This window comes from Macaca fascicularis, chromosome 2 (genome assembly GCF_037993035.2).
Source record: "Macaca fascicularis isolate 582-1 chromosome 2, T2T-MFA8v1.1".
Taxonomy (NCBI): Eukaryota; Metazoa; Chordata; class Mammalia; order Primates; family Cercopithecidae; genus Macaca; species Macaca fascicularis.
In genome coordinates, this window is record NC_088376.1 from 170,887,322 (window position 1) to 170,911,194 (window position 23,873).

General features: G+C 35.0%; 1 protein-coding gene across 1 annotated transcript in view; it reads left to right on the forward strand.

Annotated features, from left to right (window-relative positions):
* Positions 1-23,873, forward strand: part of SLC9C1 (solute carrier family 9 member C1) — a 128,050-nt gene that overhangs the window by 78,864 nt on the left and 25,313 nt on the right. The window contains exons 12-16 of the mRNA XM_045385423.2: positions 6,869-7,018; positions 8,514-8,565; positions 9,805-9,953; positions 20,923-21,048; positions 23,467-23,637. Of these exons, the coding sequence (XP_045241358.2) occupies positions 6,869-7,018; positions 8,514-8,565; positions 9,805-9,953; positions 20,923-21,048; positions 23,467-23,637 (648 nt within the window). The remainder of the gene's footprint in view (positions 1-6,868; positions 7,019-8,513; positions 8,566-9,804; positions 9,954-20,922; positions 21,049-23,466; positions 23,638-23,873) is intronic.

Here is a 23,873-nt window from a genome sequence, read left to right on the forward strand (position 1 = left end):
TTATTAGTCTTGTTAGTAGTCTATCAATTTTGTTGATCTTTTCAAAAAACCAGCTCCTGGATTCATTGATTTTTTTTGAAGGGTTTTTTGTTCTCTATCTCCTTCAGTCCGCTCTGATCTTAGTTATTTCTTGCCTTCTGCTAACTTTTGAATGTGTTTGCTCTTGCTTCTCTGGTTCTTTTAATTGTGATGTTAGGCTGTTGATTTTAGATGTTTCCTGCCTTCTCTTGTGATCATTTAGTACTAAAAATTTCCCTCTACACACTGCTATAAATGTGTCCCAGAGATTCTGGTACGTTGTGTCTTTGTTCTCATTAGTTTCAAAGAACATCTTTATTTCTGCCTTCATTTGCTTATTTACCCAGTAGTCATTCAGGAGCCGGTTGTTCAGTTTCCATGTAGTTGTGCGTTTCTGAGTGAGTTTCTTAATCCTGAGTTCTAATTTGATTGCACTGTGGTCTGAGAGACAGTTTGCTGTGATTTCTGTTCTTTTACATTTGCTGAGGAGTGCTTTACTTCCAACTATGTGGTCAATTTTGGAATAAGTGTGATGTGGTGCTGAGAAGAATGTATATTCTGTTGATTTGGGGTGGGGAGTTCTGTAGATGTTTATTAGGTCTGCTTGGTGCAGAGCTGAGTTCAAGTCCTGTATATCCTTATTAATCTTCTGTCTCATTGATCTGTCTAATATTGACAGTGGGGTGTTCAAGTCTCCCATTATTATTGAGTGGGAGTCTAAATCTCTTCGTAGGTCTCTAAGGACTTGCTTTATGAATCTGGGTGCTCCTGTATTGGGTGCATATATATTTAGGATAGTTAACTTTTCTTGTTGAATTGATCCCTTTACCATTATGTAATGGCCCTCTTTGTCTCTTCTGATCTTTCTTGGTTTAAAGTCTGTTTTATCAGAGACTAGAATTGCAACTCCTGCCTTTTTTTTTTTTTTTTTTTGCTTTCCATTTGTTTGGTAAATCTTCCTCCATTGCTGTATTTTGAGCCTATGTGTGTCTCTGCACATGAGATGGGTCTCCTGAATACAGTACACTGATGAGTTTTGACTCTTTATCCAATTTGCCAGTCTCTGTCTTTTAATTGGATCATTTAGTCCATTTACCTTTAAGGTTAATATTGTTATGTGTGAATTTGATCCTGTCATTATGATGTTAGCTGGTTATTTTGCCCATTAGTTGATGCAGTTTCTTCCTAGCATCGATGGTCTTTACAATTTGGCTTGTTTTTGCAGTAGCTGGTACCGGTTGTTCCTTTCCATGTTTAGTGCTTCCTTCAGGAGCTCTTGTAAGGCAGGCCTGGTGGTGACAAAATCTCTCAGCATTTTGCTTGTCTGTAAAGGATTTTATTTCTCCTTCACTTATGAAGCTTAGTTTGGCTGGATATGAAATTCTGGGTTTAAAATTCTTTTCTTTAAGAATGTTGAATATTGGTCCCCACTCTCTTCTGACTTGTAGAGTTTCTGCAGAGAGATCTGCTGTTATTCTGATGGGCTTCCCTTTGTGGGTAACCTGACCTTTCTCTCTAGCTGCCCTTTACATTTTTTCCTTCATTTCAACCTTGGTGAATCTGAAAATTATATGTCTTGGGGTTGCTCTTCTTGAAAAGTATCTTTGTGGTGTTCTCTGTATTTCCTGAATTTGAATGTTGGCCTACCTCGCTAGGTTGGGGAAGTTCTCCTGTATAATATCCTGCAGATTGTTTTCCAACTTGGTTCCATTCTCCCTGTCACTTTCAGGTACACCAATCAAATGTAGATTTGGTCTTTTCACATAGTCCCATATTTCTTGGAGGCTTTGTTTGTTTCTTTTTACTCTTTTTTTCTCTAAGCTTCTTTTCTCGCTTTATTTCATTAATTTGATCTTCAATCACTGATACCCTTTTTTCCACTTGATCAAATCAGCTACTGGAGCTTTTGCATGTGTCACATAGTTCTTGTGCCATGGTTTTCAGCTTCATCAGGTCATTTAAGATCTTCTCTACAGTGTTTATTCTAGTTAGCTATTCATCTAATCTTTTTTCAAGGTTTTTACCTTCCTTGCAATGGGTTCAAACATGCTCCTTTAGCTTGGAGAAGTTTGTTATTACTGACCTGCTGAAGCCTACTTCTGTCAACTTGTGAAAGTCATTCTCCATCCAGCTTTGTTCCATTGCTGGCAAGGAGCTGCGATCCTTTGGAGGAGAAGAGATGCTCTGGTTTTTAGAATTTTCAGCCTTTCAGCTCTGGTTTCTCACCATCTCTGTGGTTTTATCTACCTTTGGTCTTTGATGTTGGTGACCTACAGATTGGGTTTTGGTGTGGATGTCCTTTTTGTTGATGTTGATACTATTCCTTTCTGTTTGTTAGTTTTCCTTCTAACAGTCAGGTCCCTCAGCTGCAAGTCTGTTGGAGTTTGCTGGAGGCCCACTCCAGACCCTGTTTGCCTGGGTATCACCAGCGGAGGCTGCAGAACAGCAAATATTGCAGAGCAGCAAATAGTGCTGCCTGATCCTTCCTCTGGAAGCTTCATCCCAGAGGGGCACCCACTTGTATGAGGTGTCAGTCAGCCCTTACTGGGAGGTGTCTCCCAGTTAGGCTATATGGGACCCACTTGAGGAGGCAGTTTGTCTATTCTTAGAGCTCAAACACCATGCTGGGAGAACCACTGCTCTCTTCAGAGCTGTCAGACTGGGATATTTAAGTCTGCAAAAGTTTCTGCTGCCTTTTGTTCAGCTATGCCCTGCCCCCAGAGGTGGAGTCAACAGAGTCAGCAGGCCTTGCAGAATTGCAGTGGGCTCCACCCAGTTGGAGCTTCCCAGGCTGCTTTGTTCACCTACTCAAGCCTCAGCAAAGGCGGACCCCTCCCCTCCACCTACCATGTTGCTGCCTCGCATGTCAATCTCAGACCGCTGCACTAACAGTGAGCAAGATTCTCTGGGCATGGGACCCACCGAGCCAAGCGTGGGATATAATCTCTTGGTGTGCCGTTCGCTAAGACCATTGGAAAAGCACAGTATTTAGGTGGGAGTGTCCCGTTTTTCCAGGTACAGTCTGTCACGGCTTCCCTTGGCTAGGAAAGGGAAATCCCCTGATCCCTTGCGCTTCCCAGGTGAGGTAATGCCCTGCCCTGCTTTGGCTTGCCCTCTGTGGGCTGCACCCACTGTCCAACCAGTCCCAGTGAGATGAACCAGGTGCCTCAGTTGGAAATGCAGAAATCTCTCATCTTCTGCATCAATCACACTGGGAGTGTAGACCAGAGCTGTTCTTATTCAGTCTTCTTGTAATGAACCCCCTCAAATAATTATTTTTAAGAAGAAAGATGTTATTACATTAAACCACTATAGACACCACAGTTGTGACTATTGGTCACAATTCTGTAAAATTTAAAAATTATTTGTTCCAGTATTATAAATTTAGCAGATCAATTAATCATTAGATAACAGTTAAGTGAGATAAAATATGCAGGTACAGATACTGGATCTAAAATATTCACATTAACTTTAACTAATCCAAATTTCACTTTAACTAATAAAATGAACTCCTTCCATATTTGTATTCTACTAAAAATGTCATATTTAACTAGAAACCTACTTTAACTATCTTCAGTTGGCATTCAGCTAGCCCTGGACAAAATTGCCAGAAAATCTTTTTCAATTGTGGATTCAAGGCAATGAAATCTTTGTTTCCAGAATTCAGACTAAGTTATGGTACTAATGCCTGCAAATTAATATAGGGAACACAGGGAAAGGGAAGGAACTATGTATTCTAACTTGATTTTATGCCTAGCAGTAGGAGATTTGTAAGTGCTTCCATTTTATTATTTTCTTTTGAGTTGCTTCTAAAAAGTCACCCTTTTTAGGGATCCTTAAAGAATGTTGTCTGAATCAAGAAATATTCTAGTTGTCGTTGCTGGATCTCTAGATGTGTGAAGGAGAAAATAGGAAACAAACAAACAAACAAACAAACAAAGTAATATGCTTTTTTTAAAAACGGCAAAAACAATTTCTCAACTGGCAACTATCTGATTTGAAAGACTGTCAAATTAGTGGACCTATTTAGAATCATCCTAATAAGCTATTCTACCTCCAAGGTAGGAATACATGATTATGGAGTAAAACATACACATAGAAAATATGTATTTATCTCAATGTTTATGTGTTGATGAAACCTTATGTTAGCTCTGCAAATATATTCACTGAGATAAAGAAAAGGGTTGGTGGAATTGCTAAGGTAATTCTGACAAAATATTTACTTCTACTTAGATCTTCTTAGGAATTTTTTTGAGAAATTAAAAATAACTTTATCTGCGTTATCCCAGAATGAAATTACACAAGTAAATTTAGTGAAGAGAGCATAATCTTTTAATAAATACATTTTTAAATCTTGAACTACTTTAATAAAAACTTTGCCCACATGTATCACAACAAACGTAAACTAATTTTTCTTGACTACTCAAGATCATCATTTTGTATATAAATTATAAAATAATAAAAAATGGACACAACCCCCAGGATTTTTATGGCATTTAGGGCAATTTGTTTTAAATTTAAAAACCCTGGCATACTATATTTTTGTCTGAATTTGCCTTTCCATTGTTGCTACTTTTTACTAGTGTCGTTATATAAATCTGTTTGTTTTCATTATACCTGTCCTTTAAACCCAATCCTAAATAAATAGTCCTAGGAGTATTCCTTTACTACAGGATAAATTTGATGAACTTGTTTGTTTGTTTGATTTTGGTTTCCTGAGGCTATTTCATACATGTGGAGTAGATAAGAGAAAAGCCTAACATGATGTTTAAATTATTGTGGAAAATGGTGTAGTAAAAGCAGAAACAAACATGATAATGTAATTTCCTTTTAAATCAACAGATAGCAGCAATGAGGAAGGACTTTTTTTCACATACCTGGAACCTATTCGAGTTAGCAATTACATTAACTGGCATATTATATGCAATACTTACTGAAATAGAAGCCATTAAGTATATTTTTGCTGTGACTGAAATAATAGTCTTTATAAAACTTGTTCAATTTATTCGTATACTACGCATTTTCAAGGTAAAGAACCAGTCAATCATGCAGTTTCCAATTCCTACTGATTGTTTCATAAAACATAGAGTAAAATCAGTTTACTAGTTTTATGGTTACCATTTTCTGTTGGGTTAATGTTTACATTTTAAATTTTAGCTCCCTTTGACAAATTAAGTTTTATAACATTTCATATTATAAACATCCAAATTATATTAGGAATTCGTTGAGCATATGAAAGTATAGAAATACTCATCACAACTTTTCCTTTAAATAGACAGCACATGAGAAATTCTATATTAATGTAAGTATAAGTTAACCTCCAAGTAATGTTTATTTTTATAGAAACTTGGAGAATAAAAGATGGAAGTTAACAAAACAACCATGCAAACTATTTATAGGGAGAAAGAAAATAGCCTACATTTGTACAAATCAAGAAAAAAATACATATAGTATTATAGAAATATGGTTTCAAAAATAACCTTTGATTGTCTAGTAACATGTTTCTATAACAAATATTATGGGTAGTTATTTTCTGTGTGATTATTTCAATGACATGAAACTCACTCCTTCACAAATAAGTATATATATGAACGTAGATATACTCTATCTTTCCTATCTTTTTCACTATTCATACACAAGCAAGATACATACATATATAAGCACTGTGAGAAATACAGTTAAATAAAACATAGTTCGTATGGAGATAAAATTAATAGAATCTTTACATTTAGATCTTTCTTACACATGTAAGGAATAATTTAAAACATTTTTGCTACTGAGAGGCATAAATCAACTAGGTCAAAGAGTACATAACCAGTAGCCCGCTTTTTCAGTATTCTAAGGGACCATAAGTAGTGCTAGAGTGCAATTTACCTGAGGAAGGCAAGTCTAGTGTATTCCACTGATAAATTAATTCTTTCTGATAGGAAGGTGTACAGAGCCTAACAAATAGTTCAGATGAAGAAACTGATAAACCACCTAAGAAAAGTTTGTTGATATATTCAAAAAACTCTGAACTATGGTCTTATGTTAAATCACAGGCCCTTGGAATATGAAGATGAATTAGATATTGTCTCTTCCCCTGGAAAGCTTATTGTAGAAGAGAAATCACAAGTAATCTAGATATTGGAATGTTATATGGTAGGATAAGTACAAAACAGGAGTATGCACAGAATGAGAAAAGACTTCCTTTATTAGATGATACTTGAGCTGAATCTTGAAAGATGAGTATAAACCCTTTGGGGATTAGTGGCAGGTAGTTGCAGGGTAGAGTATGGAGGTTGTGGAACATAGATAGAAAAACAAAGGGATCAATGAACCCTGCAGAAGCTAGGGGACTGCACGATGGTAGCTTATAACCTGGAGACTTCAACCCTCAGCAAAGAAACACGGAGAAGAGAAGTTAATTTTGGGGTCTAACAGGCAGTATGGTTGTGATGGTTTCTCATCTGACCAGACCATCTAGTAGGAGGTGTTATAGGAGATTTAGCATGCAAAAATGGCAGTAATTTACTCATTTTATGACCTAAGCACAGAAGATTAATTGCATTGTTTTCCAAGAATTTAAACCAGTTGAAAATAGCATCCAATTCTCTATAAGGAAAATAAGTGAAGAATAAAGTCATAAATTTCACATAGGTACTCCCAAATTATTAGTTATAGGGAAATAGCTATAGTGATGAAGTTATAAAGATGCCACTAAAAAAACAACGAAGAACCTTGGCAGGTTATTGTAGTTATCTTTGAGAAATAATAATTTCTTATTATTAACTATTTTGATTAAACTAATCAACATATCATAAAATGATATTTGTGCAATTTATATTAATGGCAGTCCTGTTTAATTCAGCTCATAGCACCGAAGGTGCTGCAAATAATAGATAAAAGAGTGAGTCAACAGAAGACCTTTTGGTATGGAATACTAAAAGGATATGTCCAAGGCGAAGCAGACGTAATGACTATAATTGATCAGATTACAAGTTCTAAACAGATTAAACAGGTAAGAAAACCTTAAAAACTAAGAAAAGACTTCACTCAGCCCTCAGTTGCCCTCATCCATCATTTTTTTCTGTTCATATATGCAGATATCTTTGACTCCTGGTTTTCTAATTAATTTCTTTAAAAACTTAAACTAGGTTACATGTGAATTACTCAAATGCCTCCTTCTGAAATGACCTGTACCGTATTAGCGAGTTACAAGGCTAGTATAAAGCACCTTTCTGTCTTTGTGGAGGCTATCACGAAATCCATGTGCAGTGGTTAGCTTTCTCCCAATGCGAGCTCTAAGATCTGTCAGGCTATGGGCGTGTAAAATAGGAAGTACTGGAAGGTGAGAAGTGAAGGCAGGGTGGAGAAAACAGGGCTTCCTCATAATGCCCAAAAACTTCTTTAATCTCTCTCTATCCTTCTTTTCCACACATTAAACAGTAAAGGAAATAAAAACAAGTGATTCAGCAAATAGAAAGAAGTAAAGAAAATAATAATTAAAATAGAGGGAAACCTAGTTTGATTTTGTCATTATGCAGATGAGAAAAAAGGAGGCCAAGAGAGGTTAAATGATTGTGCCCAAAGTTCCATAGTGAGTAAGCAGCAAAGGTAATTCTAAGGCCTAAATTCCAGATATTATTTTTACTTTCTAGATTGAGACAGATTAACACTGATATGTGCCCATGAGTTTGTCAGCTACATGGAATTCAATACTTACTTTACTTTTCAAGACGATTTAAAACATTTCAATGCTATATTTTATGTGCCCAAAAGTTTGTCATTGAGAAATTGAACATTCAATATGTGGTAGAACACAAAAAGTAGTATCTTCCTCTCTTCACCTCCTGCAACTTTAAAACTATTTTCTTATGTTTTTTATTACCTTTCCTAACCACTGATATTTAGCAATTGAATTTGGAGATACACAGGAGAAAACATGAAAAGACTTGAGTCCCTAAAATATTGTTTTATTATCCCTAATTTCTACTTTGATTCACCTTGGCCAAAACTTCTAGTCTCTTAAGATTGAAAGCCATCCTGGAATCGCAAATTTGGGGGCTCTCATAAAGCTGCATGGGGAAGTACCTACCTATGTTCATAAAACATAGACTAAAATCAGTTTACTAGTTTTACGTCTACAATTTTCTGTTGGGCTAATGTTTGTATTTTAAATTTTAGCTCCTTTTGACAAATTAAATTTTATAACATTTCATATTACAAACATCCAAATTATATTAGGAATTAATACCATGCCTGCACTTTTCAGAATTATGACTCGCCTTCAGATGTCTCAAAATCGGGCTAGGTTATACCTCTTATCTTCTCTATCACTGTAGCTGAAGCAAAAAGTGCTGTAACACAAAATTCAATTCAAACCCCTGAAAACGTCTTCATCATACTTTTCTTAAAACTATTAACTTAGGTTTAAAGTCCATCAGTTGCAAATGTAAGGACATTTTGTAACAGTCTGTTTTTCCAATGGGGATAACATTTCTTTTGTTCCTTAGATATTATTAAAGCGAGTGATAAGGAATATGAAACATGCTACGAAAGAGCTAGGTAAGTAGCTCTCATCCCATTTAGCATGACCATCTCCTATCATCACCACTTCAGAAAATCAATGGTTTTCATAACTCGAGCTAATCTTTGAGGAAACTTACTCACTAATAATACTGAAGTAACTTCAACAATTAATGCAATCTTATTTTCTAGTTGAGATGGAAATAATGTAATAGCTCTTCACACTTTCTCTCTCTGCTTCATACAACAATGAAGGCCTTTTGATTTCTCTTTAGACAAGTTGCCATGCTATGATTATGTATGCCATTATAGTCTTGTAAATTCCATATTTTTCCAAACCAGAAATACATGTACCTTCCTGAGTGACACAAGAAAAGAAGTTACGTTTTTCCTCTACTTGCTACAAGCTGCCATTTAAGGATTTAGGTCTTAAATGAGTTGAAATTAGAATATAATCCTGCAGAATCCTATTATATCTGCTGGGAGGCCCAGTGCCAAACATGGCAATAGCCTATTCTCTGAGTCATGCCAAGTCATGCTCCTGGCACAGGACAAATCTTGAGAGTGGCACAGTCACAACCCTACAGTATAATGTTCATGTATAGGAGGACAAGAAAATTGTATACCATGTGGTGAGCTACAAAAGGACACAGCAAACCTGGAGATGAGGTCATTTGAGAGATCTTCTATGACAGATAGTTACCAAGCCAGATAAGAGGTTATGATCAAGGAAAAGCCCAAATGTAGACTCTAAGATGAAGTTTTCAGAGACTTCAGGAATCTAGATGAAATGGGCAGAAGAGCATAGATGTATGAGTCATCTAGATGCACTGGCAGGTTGAGTGGACAATGGCCTAAGATGAGTGAAAGGAAGTAATCAGAAGCCGTATTTAATCACATAATCTGTAGTTAAAAATTCGGATTCATACAGATTAAGAAAATGAGTCATGAAGTCCAGACATATAGGCCTAAGCAGCTTCCCAGTGTCCACTGCAGGTGCAGGTAGAAAAGTATACCTGTTAATGCTAGAAACGAGGCTACGCATCCTTCTCCATGGACTTAGGCACAAGTATGAGTGCTGCCAAGAAAACTTCCAGCAGAACTCTGGCACTACTAGTGAATTATGATTGATCATAATGGCCCCTTCAGGAAGAGATATATTTCTCTATGTTCCCACGGTATTCCATGGGTTTAGAGCAGAAACATTAGCTTATTGTCCACATAAAACATTTAAAATAATGTTCTTATTTAATCTAAAAATAGTTTGTTATTTTTTAGGCTACTTAGAGTATGATCACCCAGAAATTGCTGTCACTGTGAAAACAAAGGAGGAAATTAATGTTATGCTCAATATGGCTAGAGAAATTCTTAAGGCTTTCGGCTTGAAAGGAATTATTCATAAAATTGAAAGTGCTCAAATTAGTAAGGTAAGGCAAAATATTTTCAAAGCAAATATATTTACTTCATATGTAATCATTCATGACCTTGACCTTCAAGGTTACATTTGACTTCTAATACAGGCCATTTCTAAGACAGGAAAATCTCACTTAAAATAATTGTCTAAAGACAAACTCCTACGATAGACAGTTTCCTTTCTGCAGCCCAGGTGGTTAGCCTCTCTTTTTATTTCTGCTACAGTAACAGACTACCTCTTTCTCTGCTTTGCTGCCAAACCAAAAGTCCGATGAATCTATTCTTCATCCTAGATTACAGTGGGTATTATTATGTTTGGGGAATTATCTGTGACACTGAAATAACATTTTTCGTGTAAAACATGATTTGTGAGAACACTCAATTGTAGGGTTAGTGTTGACTATATTTCTTTTCTAAGTTACATAAATGGTACTATGACATATAAAGGATAGAAAGAATCCCAATTCATTCTGTAAGTACAAACTTGACACCAAAATTGGATATAACATAAGAAAAAAAGCATAAAGCTGTTATACTTGTAAATATACATTCAAAATTTGTTGGCATGATAGCAGTGAACTGAATTGGGTAGCATATTAAATGTGTAATATACTTTATCTTGGTAGGTTTTATCTCCCCAAACAACTGTGCAACTCACATATTAAAAGATGAAGAAGAAAAACCATTTGATAAAATTTAACCCTCATTAAGAATGTTAATAAAAATCTTAGAAGACTAATAGTAGAAGGAACTTCCTTAACTTGATAAATAGGATCTATTAGAATTTTGTATCAAACTTTGTGTTAGATAGCAAAACATTAAGAGCATTCTTATTAAAGTTAGGAACAAAAGAAGAATGACAAGTGACATTCCAAGCATTGAATAACTATGCTGGAGGTCTTATCCAAGTCAAGAAAAAAAGAAAAAAATTGAGAGATGAAAATTTTGGAAAGAGGAGAAAACTGCTATTATTTGTTGACTGATTAATTTAAAATCTTAAGGAATTAACTTAAAAGCAATAGGATTAATAAAATAATTCAGTAGTGTCCGGAAATAAGAGTAATATATAAAATTATTCTCCAATGGAAACATTTAGAAAAATATTATTATATTTACAATTACAATTAGAAACTCTAAATTCTTATCTATGAACCTAACATAAAATACATAACACCTATGTGGCAAGAACCAAAAACTTCCAACTGAATACATGTTTCTGTAGAGTAGAGATTAACAGTCATTTTCTATAAAGGAAAACATAGTAAATATTTTATATTATGTGGGCTGTATGGTTCCTACTACTGCTACTAAAATCTGCAATTGTAATACCAAAACAACTACACACAACATGTAAATAAATAGGCATGGCTGTGTTCCCCCGCCAAAAAAAAAAATCCTGTTTACAAAAGCAGGTATTAAGCAGGAGCAGGCCTACAGGCAGTAGTTGCAACCCATATTGTAGAGAATCAATATCTAAGGCATGAATCATCCATAAAATAATCAGTTAATTTAATAAAACTTAATTAAAATTCACACCATGTTAGGGAGCTTAAGGATTTTCCTTGTACAATTTATTGCTCAGAAAGTAGTTTTTAACAAAACAGTAAGAATTGAGAGAATTCTAGGAAGAAAACAGAGTTGGAAGTTTCAGAAATCTGTCTCTCCTTTTAGACAACAATTGCACTGGCAAAAACTGTCTGATGTAACTATTTTGGAAATCTGAATTCTATGAAGGTTTGCAACTTTCAGGGGAAGGCTTGGATGATAAATTTTGGTTAATTTCTGTCATATTTATCTCTTAGCACAGTAATAGCTACTTCTCACCCCTCAGCACCATGGCAGGCAGCTATGCGTGTGTCCTTGGAGCAACTTACAGCTTGCAAGAGCCAGATTGGCAACAAAAGACTCTGTTCTCTAAATATCTTGCATCTGTACTCTGATGATTGATTACTGCTTCTAATCAGAGGAAAAGGCAAAGAGGTGGAAACCATTGTGGTTGCACCTCCTCACATTATTGTAATCCCTCCCACTCTGGCTAAAGTGACTTCCAAAGGATTTAAAAGGCCAACACTCCCCATTTCAGGGAAAAGATCAGCAGAAGATTCCCACCGGCCCCCAATGCCATTGCAAGCACCTGCAGTCCTCCCTACAGAAGTATTGCACAGTCTTTCCAAAACCTGAACACTGTTTGGGGAGCTGCTGGGAATTTATGAAGCTGCTTTGCTCCAGATTAGGATCATAAGGTGTGCACCCCCCACTCCCTATCTATCCACTGTGAGCCAAACTGCTGCACCATTGCACCATCTTGACACCAGAGCCATTTGTGGAGTGTACCCTGCTCATGGGACCAGTTGCTATTGCACCCCTCCAGCCCTGGAGCTGTCTCTTCATTCCACCAAGGCCACATGAATGACTGAATGCCACAAACGCAGTTGCGTGAAACTGGGGCCTAGGATCAGCTGTGGCTCTGGTCCCGCACAGAAGGAAAACCAACCCCCACCACCCGTAATTCCAGCCAGAGAAACAGTCTTGCAGCCCCATTCAGGGCAAAACCTCTGTTGAAATGGCCTAACCACTGTGTCTCTCCTGCAACCAGGAGAGGCCCCCAAGCCAGCAAGTAGATAACACACCCCCAGGCTGGCAGAGCAACTACAAGTGATCCAGCCCCCAAGTTAGTTGGCATGTCATGTACATGCATGTGCCCCCAACTTGAGAGGCTGTCTGGCAAGTTTATACCTGGCAAAGTCATGGCACTACCACCACACACTCTCATAGCTTAGGCCACTGAAACACTTGCAAAATGCACTAGTATGGATTCCAGTTGGAGCAAAGTACATGGAGACTACACTACTGCATCCATCTAGATCCAAAGCCAATGCCTTATACCCAACCAACACCCCAAGACCTACTCATGCCAATGAGTCTTTCCCTACAAAACCTATTTCATAAAATTCAAAGAGGCAATTGTTCTGCCAGATGCATAGAAATTAGTGTAGTGACACATCAAACATGAAAAAGCAAGGAAATATGATACTTCCAGGAGAGCACAATAACTCTCTAGTAACAGATATGCAAAATACCAGAAAGAATTTTAAAATAATCATGTTAAGAAAACAGTAGGATACAAGAGAATACAGATGGACAATACACCAAATCAGAAAAACAATTCATGATTCAAGTGAGAAGTTTAACAAAGAACAAAACAGAAATTCTAGAGCTGAGGAATTCAATCAATGAAATAAAAAAATACAATTGAGAGTTTCAGCAAAGACTAAACCAAGCAGAAAAAATAATTTCTGAACTTGAAGACAGGTCTTCTGAAATAACTCAGGCAGACCAAAAAGAAAGAAAAAAACAAAAACAAAGAAAGAAGAGACATAATAAAAGGTAGACACCACCCAATTGTCCATTAATAGATGAATGGATGAGCAAAATGTGGTATATACATACAATGGAATTTTATTTAACCTTAAAAAGATAAATCCTGATACATACTACAGTATAGATGAATCTTGATGACTTGTGCTAATTGAAACAAGCCAGTCACAAAAAGACAAATACTATGTGATTCCATTTATATAAGGTGTTCAGAGAATGAAAAGATAGAGAAATAGTGGAATGGTATTGTCAGGGGCTGGGAAAGTTGAAATGGGGAATTATTGTTTAATGGGTATAAAGTTTCAGTTGTGCAAGATGAAAAGAATTCTGGAGATGGATGGTGGTGACGGTTAAGCAACAGTATGAATGTACTTAATACCACTAAAATGAAGGGAGCCTTAGTCATTTAAAATAATTAAAATAATAAATTTTTATGTTATGTGTATTTTACCACAGTAAAAAAAAATGGGAAAAAAACAGTGAGAGGGATGTTTGCTCTACTAAATATTATGACATGCTATAAATCCATAATAACCAAATAGTGAAAAATTAGAACAGAATAAAAAAATTCAAGGAAACAGACTTGAGTCCAATAGCAAACATAAATACACATGGTAGTCTAATATATAATATTAAGTGACATTGCATATTAGGAAGAAATGATAGATTATTCAACAAATAATTCTGAGATATTTGAAATTCATATGAAAAATATAACATTAGATCCATACCTCACACCATAAAGAAAGAAAAACTTCCAGATGCAATAATGAGTTAAAATTGCCAAACTCCTCCAAAAAAGCAAAGAAGGAATACTTCCAAGCCCATTTTATGAGGCTATCATTATTCTGCTATCAAAGCCAGATAAGGGCACTGCAAGAAAATTATAGACCAATATTTCTGATGAACATACATGCAAATATTCTTAACAAAATATTAACAAACTGAATTCAAAAATACATTGAAAGAATCATTCACCACAATTGATCAAGTGGGATTTATTTCTGAGATGCAAGGACTGTTTGACATACACAAATCGATAAATGTGATATACCACATTAACAAAATTAAGGATAAAATAATATGATTGTCTCAATTGATATAGAAAAGGCATTTGACAAAATTAAGCATCCTATCATGATAAAATAGATTAGGCATAGAGAGAATGTATCTCAACACAAAAGGCCAAATATGATAAAGCCATTGCTCACATTATCCTCAATGAGGAAAAGTTGAAAGATCAGAAAGAGGAAAAAAAAGTCCACTCTCCCCATTTGTTTTCAACATAGTACTGAAAGTCCTAACCATGGCAATTAGGTATGAGAAGAAATAAAAAGCATCCTCATAGGAAAGAAAGAAGTGAAACTGTCTCCATTTTCTGATGACATGATCTCTTATAGAGAAAACCATCAAAAATTTGTTAGAACTAATAATTGAATTTAGTAAAGTTGTAGGATACAAAGTCAACTATACAAATGTTATAATGAAATACAAAATATATCTATATTCTTGATGTGAGAAAAGCTTTTCTAACCCACTTACAAAGCCATATATATGTGTATATATATAAGTTTTAAAAAAGTAAAAATTACTGCATAAAATTTAAAACTTCATATATTGAAATTTATTAAAATGAGGTTAAAAGCAAAGCATGGAAAATAACATTTGTAACACGTATTACACACAAAGTACTGATAGCAATAATTCCTAAAAAGTTTATAGAAATCAATTTTAAAAGGGCAAAAAATCCTGGAGAAAGTGAAAAAAGGATATGAAAAAGTATTTCACAGATATATAAACAAAATTTACAATTAATGTTTGAAAAGATATTTGACATCCCTAATAATCAAAGAATAGAAGTATTTTCTTTAGTAAATAGAAACTAGAGAAATAGAAACTAAAGATACCAACTTTTTTGCCAATTAAATCAACAGTGATGGGCAAAACCTGTTATTGTTCAATGCTAATTAGGTTATGAGAAAATAGACATAAATATGGTAGACTAAAATGTAAGTCAGCACAACCATTCTGGAGGGCAATTTAAAAAATTCAATGGCCCTTCATGCTAAAAACTCTCAATAAACTAGGTATTGATGGAATGTATCTCAAAATAATAAGAGCTATTTATGACAAACCCACAGCCAATATCATACTGAATGGGCAAAAACTGGAAGCATTCCCTTTGAAAACTGGCACAAGACAGGATGCCCTCTCTTAGCACTGCTATTCAACATAGTGTTGGAAGTTCTGGCCAGGGCAATCAGGCAAGAAAAAGAAATAGAGGGTATTCGATTGGGAAAAGAGGAAGTCAAATTGTCCCTGTTTGCAGATGACATGATTGTATATTTAGAAAACCCCATCGTCTCAGCCCAAAATCTCCTTAAGCTGATAAGCAACTTCAGCAAAGTCTCAGGATACAAAATCAATGTGCAAAAATCACAAGAATTCCTATGCACCAATAACAGACAAACAGAGAGCCAAATCATGGGAGAACTCCCATTCACAATTGCTACAAAGAGAATAAAATATTTAGGAATCCAACTTACAAGGGATGTGAAGGACCTCTTCAAGGAGAACTACAAACCACTGCTCAACGAAATAAAAGATGACATAAACAAATGGAAGAACATTGCATGCTCATGGATAGAACGAATCAATATCATGAAAATGGCCACACTGCCCAAGGTAATTAATAGATTCAATGCCATCCCCATCAAGCTGCCAATGAGTTTCTTCACAGAATTGGAAAAAACTACTGTAAAGTCCATATGGAACTAAAAAAGAGCCCGCATTGCTAAGACAATCCTAAGCCAAAATAACAAAGCTGGAGGCATCACTCTACCTGACTTCAAACTATACCGCAAGGCTATAATAACCAAAACAGCATGGTACTGGTACCAAAACAGAGAGATAGACCAATGGAACAGAACGGAGGCCTCAGAAATAACACTACACATGTACAACCATCTGATCTTTGACAAATCTGACAAAAACAAGAAATGGAGAAAGGATTCCCTATTTAATAAATGGTTTTGGGAAAACTGGCTAGCCATACGTAGAAAGCTGAAACTGGATCCCTTCCTTACACCTTATACAAAAATTAATTCAAGATGGCTTAAAGACTTAAATGTTAGACCTAAAACCATACAAACCTTAGAAGAAAACCTAGGCAATACCATTCGGGACATAGGCATGGGCGAGGACTTCATGACTAAAACACCAAAAGCAATGGCAACAAAAGCCAAAATAGACAGATGAGATCTAATTAAACTAAAGAGCTTCTGCACAGCAAAAGAAACTACCATCAGAGTGAACAAGCAACCTACAGAATGGAAGAAAATTTTTGCAATCTACCCATCTGACAAAGGGCTAATCTCCAGAATCTACAAAGAACTCAAACAAATTTATACAAGAAAAAACAAAGAACCCCATCAAAAAGTGGGCAAAGGATATGAACAGACACTTCTCAAAAGAAGACATTTATGCAGGCAACAGATACATGAAAAAATGCTCATCATCACTGGTCATCAGAGAAATGCAAATCAAAACCACAATGAGATACCATCTCACACCAGTTACAATGACCATAATTAAAAAGTCAGGAAACAACAGATGCTAGAGAGGATGTGGAGAAACAGCAACACTTTTACACTGTTGGTGGAAGTGTAAACTAGCTCAACCATTGTGGAAGACAGTGTGGTGATTCCTTAGGGATCTAGAATTAGAAATATCATTTGACCCAGCAATCCCATTACTGGGTATATACCCAAAGGAGTATAAATTATGCTACTATAAAGACACATGCACACGTATGTGTATTGCAGCACTATTCACAATAGCAAAGACTTGGAACCAACCCACATTTCCATCAGTGATAGACTGGATTAAGAAAATATGGCACATATACACCATGGAATACTATGCAGCCATAAAAAAGGATGTTCGTGTCCTTTGCAGGGATATGGATGAAGCTGGAAACCATCATTCTCAGCAAACTATCACAAGGACAGAAAACCTAACACCGCTTGTTCTCACTCATAGGTGGGAATTGAACAATGAGATCACTTGGACACAGGGCAAGGAACATCACACACCAGGGCCTGTCGTGGGGTGGGGGACTGGGGGAGGGATAGCATTAGGAGATATACCTAATGTAAATGATAAGTTAATGGGTGCAGCAAACCAGCGTGGCACATGTATACCTATGTAACAAAACTGCACATTGTGCACATGTAACCTAGAACTTAAAGTATAATAATAAAAGAAAATTAAAACTTTAAAAATGCATACCTTTGAACCAGTAATTACACCTGTAGGAATCTACAGTTATTCAAGAATAAGCAAATATATGCGTTCAAACATATATTATAAACAGTCTATATGTCCATCAAGTTGGAGATGGTTATATAAACTGTAGTATGACCATGCAAGTGTGGTATAGCCATGCAAGTGCAACATGTATGTAAGTATATGCTTACATGTAATGTAAATAAACATGTAAATAGATATGGAAACATATATGTAAACATAAATAACATTATATGTAAATAAACAAGAATTTTAAATATCTATACATACTGATACAAAAAATTCACCAAGATACACTATTAGTAGGAAAAAATAGCCTGTAAAATTATAAGATTATATATATATAAGATGGTCATTTTAGATTTTTAAAAATTTCTGTAGATACATATATCTATGTAATACATTTAACAAATCTAGACAAATATATACAAAACTTTTCATATTGCCCCACGTGGAAGAAGAAATGAGAAGGAAAGAAGGAAAATGAAGGGAGCCTTAGCTATTTATTTTATTTATATTTTCATCGTGCTTGAAACTTTTACTTGAAAGTGTTCTTATATATGACTTATATAATTAGTAAAGTAATTTTTAAAAAAAATTCTGACTGGTTTCTCAAGTCCTCCGGTTGCCACAAGTTTTTTTGAAAGCAACCAGAATAGAATCCTGAAGACACAGTCTTGCTTGATCTTCTGTTGGTTACATCATTAACACACAAAGCCTGTGTGCCTTGTACAAATTGAAACAAACTCACCACATTCAATGAACTCACCACATTCAATGAAGGTTATTTTTAGTTTAACGCTTATTATACAGAGTAATGGTCCAGTCTGTAATTTCATTTGACCATGGTGAGAAGACCTGTGAAAAGCAGTATCTCCACTGAAGAAGAAACATAAACACCAGATAAAAACTTACACAAGTTCATGGTAAAATAACAGAAGGGAGAATAGTGAAGGATTAAAATAAATCTTTACCCACTTGATTCTCACAGCAACCTATGATGTGGATACTATTGTTGTTGAGAGAAAAAACAGAAGCACAGAGAGATTAAATAACTTGCACCAAGGTCAGATAGCTAGTAAGTATGGAGACGTTATTTTAATCCAGGCATTCTGATCCCAGAACCCAGGCTCTTAAACATAACACTATAAAAAGCCCAAAATAGAAAGAGATGTGTGTAGCCTTTTGAGCTTAGAAAGCAGAGTCAGTATACCTGATTATTCTGCAAGATAAACTTTGCAGAAAATAGAAACAATGAACAGAAGCAATGTCATTTAGAATGCCTTATATAACAATGCTAGGTTGAAGTTAGCATTTTTTCTGTATGAATAATCAATGGATCCAGCATAATTTATGAAAAAGACCATCCTACTGCATTGCACTGTGCCTTTGTCATTATTTAAGCGACTATGTAGGTGTGGATAAGTTTCTGGACTCTTTTTCTGTTCCACTGTATTATTTAACTATCATTAAACCAAATCATATTGTCTTGATTACTGAAACTTGTTAAGTTTTCACATATGATTGTGTGTGTCTTCCAGCTTTGTTATTTTCTTCAAGACTATTTTGACTGGTTTTGACATTTTGCATTTTCAAGTAAATTTTAAAGGCAACTTGGAAATTTCTACTAAGTTGGCCTACTGAAATTTCCATTGAGATTCCATTAATCTTGTATATCAATCTAGAGAGAATTGATAACTTTGTGATATTGACTTGATCTACTCACATGATATATCTTCACTTAATTAGGTTTTAATTTTGTTTTAATTGTTTTTTTTTCTGTCTAGAGTTCTTATACCATTAAATTCATAAATCTGAACCTTTGTCTTATACCATACACAAAAAATCAATTCCAGATAAATTATATACATAACTGTTAAAGGTAAAACAATAAACTTCTAGAAGGTAACATAAGAGAATTTTCATGATATTGGCATAGGCAAAGATTTCTTAAATAGAATACCAAATTGGATTTAAATAACATTAAAATTAAGAATTTTTCTTCATTAAAAAATTAAGAGAGCTAAAAGACAGTCCACAAAAAGGTAGAGGATACTTGCAAGACAAATATTTCCAATGAAGAACTCATATCCAGAATATACAAATCAATAAGAACAAAACAGAAAGTTCATTTTTTAATGGGCAAAAGATTTGAAAGTGCACTGTGCAGTGGAAGCTATTTAAATGGCTAATACACATAAGAAAAGGTGCTAAATATCATTGTCGTAAGCTTGATGCAAATTAAAACCCAAATGAAATACCAATACACAACCACCAGCATACCATTTTTTTTTAAACTGACAATACCAAGTGTAGACAACAGTGTGGAACAACTGGAACATTAGAGTAGAAGTGTAAATTGATGTAAGTGCTTTGAAAAAATATTTGGCAGTACCTATTAAAATTGAACATATGCATACTTTATGATCCAGCAATCAGATTAGATAACCATAAACTTAACAGAAATATGTACACCTGTACACTATATTCGTAGCAGCGTTACTCATAGAAACCCCAACTGAAGCAATCTAAATGTCAATCAACAGTAGATAAATAAAGCTGTGGTATCCATACAACCTAATACTATACAACAATGAAAATAAAGTGAATAAATTTTTGCTTTCTGCAGCGCCATAGATGAATCTCAGAAACATAATGTTGAGCAAATGAAATCAGACACAAGTACATTCTTTCATTTCATGTCAATAAAGCCGAAAACCCCAGAGAAAGCTAAACAACGATGATAGAAGTATAGAGGTTATCTTTGGATAGAAGTAATGATTAGAGGAGAACATAAAGGAGGATTCTAGGGTGAAGCAAATGTTTTATTAATCTAGGTGTTGGTTACACAGATGTTTTTACTTTGTAATATTCTTTGAGTGAACATTTACGACTTTTACACTTTTTTTCACATCTGCTATACTTCAGTAAAATGGTTTACTTTAAGAGAAGCTTATCTGTGACTTCACAATAATGATCATAGGGAAAACTACCTAACAGGTACTATACTTATCACTAGGGTAACAAAATAATCTGTAAACAAAACCCCCATGACATGCAATTTACCCATGTAACAAATCTGCACGTGTCATCTGAACCTAAAATAAAAGTTGGAAAGAAATAAAAATAATGATACAGAAAGATAGAATCATGATATAAGGAGAGGCTGGAAATGTTCATGGAAGAAGAAAAATGTCAAATGATCAAGAATAGGAAATAGTACAAAGACCTATCTGCCTTAAACATTCTGAGAACAGCAGTTTGGCTCATCCCTTTTCTTAAATTTTATGGTTTTAGTTAATCATGGCCAAAAAGAAAGAGATGCTTGAGTCTAAATCTATTATCAGACCTCTTACTGTTGAAGAAGTCCTATATCATATTCAGTGGCTAGATAAAAACCAAGACCATATAAACTTCATTCAGGTAACATTTTTATTTCCTATTAATAATATTTTTAATGTACTAACAAATAATATCTTTAAAAATAAGAATTTAACCATGATACTGCCTAGTTTAATATTCTCTAAATGTTCCTTATTGCCAATAGGATAAAATCAAAATCGTTTTGAATAATATGCAAAATCTTTCTACAATCTGTTTCCTGCCTACTTCTCCACCTTCGTCTTCTGTTTTCCATTGTCACATACCCTCTATTCTCTATTTATACTGAACCAATCATGGTGTTCCATGCACATTACATGTTTTTCTAATTCCGTTCATCTGTGGGTGCTATTTACTTTTCTTAAAATGCCGTTGTATTTCACTTTTTTTTTTTTCAAACTTTTCCTGCTTATTTCTTTTCTGGAAACATCCCCACCAGAGTACTCAGAGAAGTAGGCTTTGGGGCCAAATGCCCCACCAATAGAAGACCATCCTGTGAACTATATTGTTTTCAGAGGACCAATATTGCTGCCATTGTACCCAATGTGTACCTTTATTATAGCATTAAGTACATTACATTACAATTATCTTTAGGCCTCTCTCCTACTACATTTTTTATCTCATCTATCTTTTGAATACCCAGCCCCTAGCACTTTGCATAATGCATATTGGATGCTCAGTTAAGTGCTTGTGGAATGAACAAATAAATGGATCTAACTTGTTCTAATGTTCTTTTACATATATCTATTCAATGTCAAAAGACCAATTAAATTTTTCTACCTGATTAAAACATTTTGAATAAATGAATATTTTATTTACCTGATCAGTTGTTTAGAGCAGGAGTATGTATGACATATGCATGCCATTAGCCTACATCTGTTCCCATAACTTTTCATCCAGATGAAAGATTTTTATCCCCTAATTACATTCTCATTCCTAAAGTATTTCTTTTCTAATCCATGTATAAATACCCTATCTAAAATTGCATATATTCATAAGATCCACCTTCCTCTTTACTCTTCATAATTTCTATTTTCTCTTACAAACTTATTACTAATATATTTCAGATATTATCAAATGATAGTAATTTTTTAAATGTAAAAACTTTTTTAAAAAATGCAAATTTTAGGCCAGGTGCGGTGGCTCACGCCTGTAATCCAAGCACTTTGGGAGGCCGATGTGGGCGGAAAACCTGAGGTCAGGGGTCTGAGACCAGTGTGGCCAATGTGGTGAAACCCCGTATCTACTAAAAATGCAAAAATTAGCTGGGCATGGTGGTGGGCACCTGTAATCCCAGCTACTCAGGAGGCTGAGGTAGGATAATTGGTTCAAGCAATTCTTGCCTGGAACCCAGGAGAGGGAGGTTGCAGTGAGCCGAGATCGTGCCACTGTACTCCAGTATGGGTGACAGAGCGAGACTCCATCTCAAAAATAACAATAATAATAAAAAAATGCAAATTTTAACATTCCCAACCACTCCTAAAATGTTGTTTATAGCTTATATATTTGGTGGTATCTTTTAGGAAAAAGCCAAAGTTGTAACATTTGATTGTGGAAATGGTATATTTGAAGAAGGTGATGAGCCCCAAGGAATCTATATCATTATTTCAGGCATGGTAAAGGTAAGACAGAGGTTTTTGTTTAGTTTTGTTTTTTGTTTTGAGACAGAGTTTCTCTCTTGTTGCCCAAGCTGGAGTGCAATGGCGTGATCTTGGCTTACTGCAGCCTCTACCTCCTGCCTCAGCCTCCCAAGTAGCTGGGACTACAGGCATGCACAACCACACCCTGCTAATTTTTTGTATTTTTAGTAGAAATGGGGTTTCACCACGTTAGCCAGGCTGATCTCGAACTCCTGACCTCAGATGATCTGCCCGCCTCAGCCTCCCAAAGTACTGGGATTACAGGTGTGAGCCACCGCGCCTGACTGGGCAGAATTATTTATAAATGCACTTGTGATCATAAGTTTTTTAAGAAAACTTTATGAAATTGATAATTAGTAGCTTTCCAGGTTAAGAACTGCACAGTTTCTTTTTTAGGACAATGACTACCATCTAATGATAAATTTTCATGTACAGACACAATGGATAACACTATTCATCATTTTAAAGACATACTTTCTCACAAATAACAGGAAACTTTCAAAATAATTCTTTTATGATGGAAAATTATGATATAAATTGTTATTCAACTTTGTTGATCTGAGTTAGAGATTTAGCCATTCTAAATGGCTATAGATTAACTAAGTAGGAGGAATCAGAAAGATCAGAGTATTTAAGAATGCTTTGTGTCTAAATCATTGCTAATTTAATAATTTTACTTAAAAAGAAATAAAATATTTATTCTCAAGACAATATGTAAATATTAGAATTGTTCAAACCAAAGTGGAAAAAGCCATAAATTAGTTTTGGTGATACAAGTTAACTGGCATATGTATTTTTCTCTTTCTTTGTTCCTGAACAGCTTGAAAGATCAAAGCCAGGTTTGGGGATTGATCAAATGGTGGAGTCAAAGGAGAAAGATTTTCTGATAATTGACACAGACTATATGCTCAGTGGAGAAATAATAGGAGAGATAAACTGCTTAACTAATGAACCTATGAAATATTCTGCCACCTGCGAAACTGTAGTAGAGGTCAGAAAAACTTCATCTGTGACTTTTGTTGTGTTTTGTTAAATATCTAATACCAGATTTAAGGTTATTTTAGTATTTAGTATAAGTTTACAGTGTAGTTGATAATTTATTTTTAAAAACTAGGAATAATAAAGGAACAAAACTTGTTGAATTAAAAAGCCCTGGCAAAATAGCTTATGAATGTTAACCATAAAGAAAGAAGAATTTATCCAGAAAAACTGGCTACATAAGCTCTT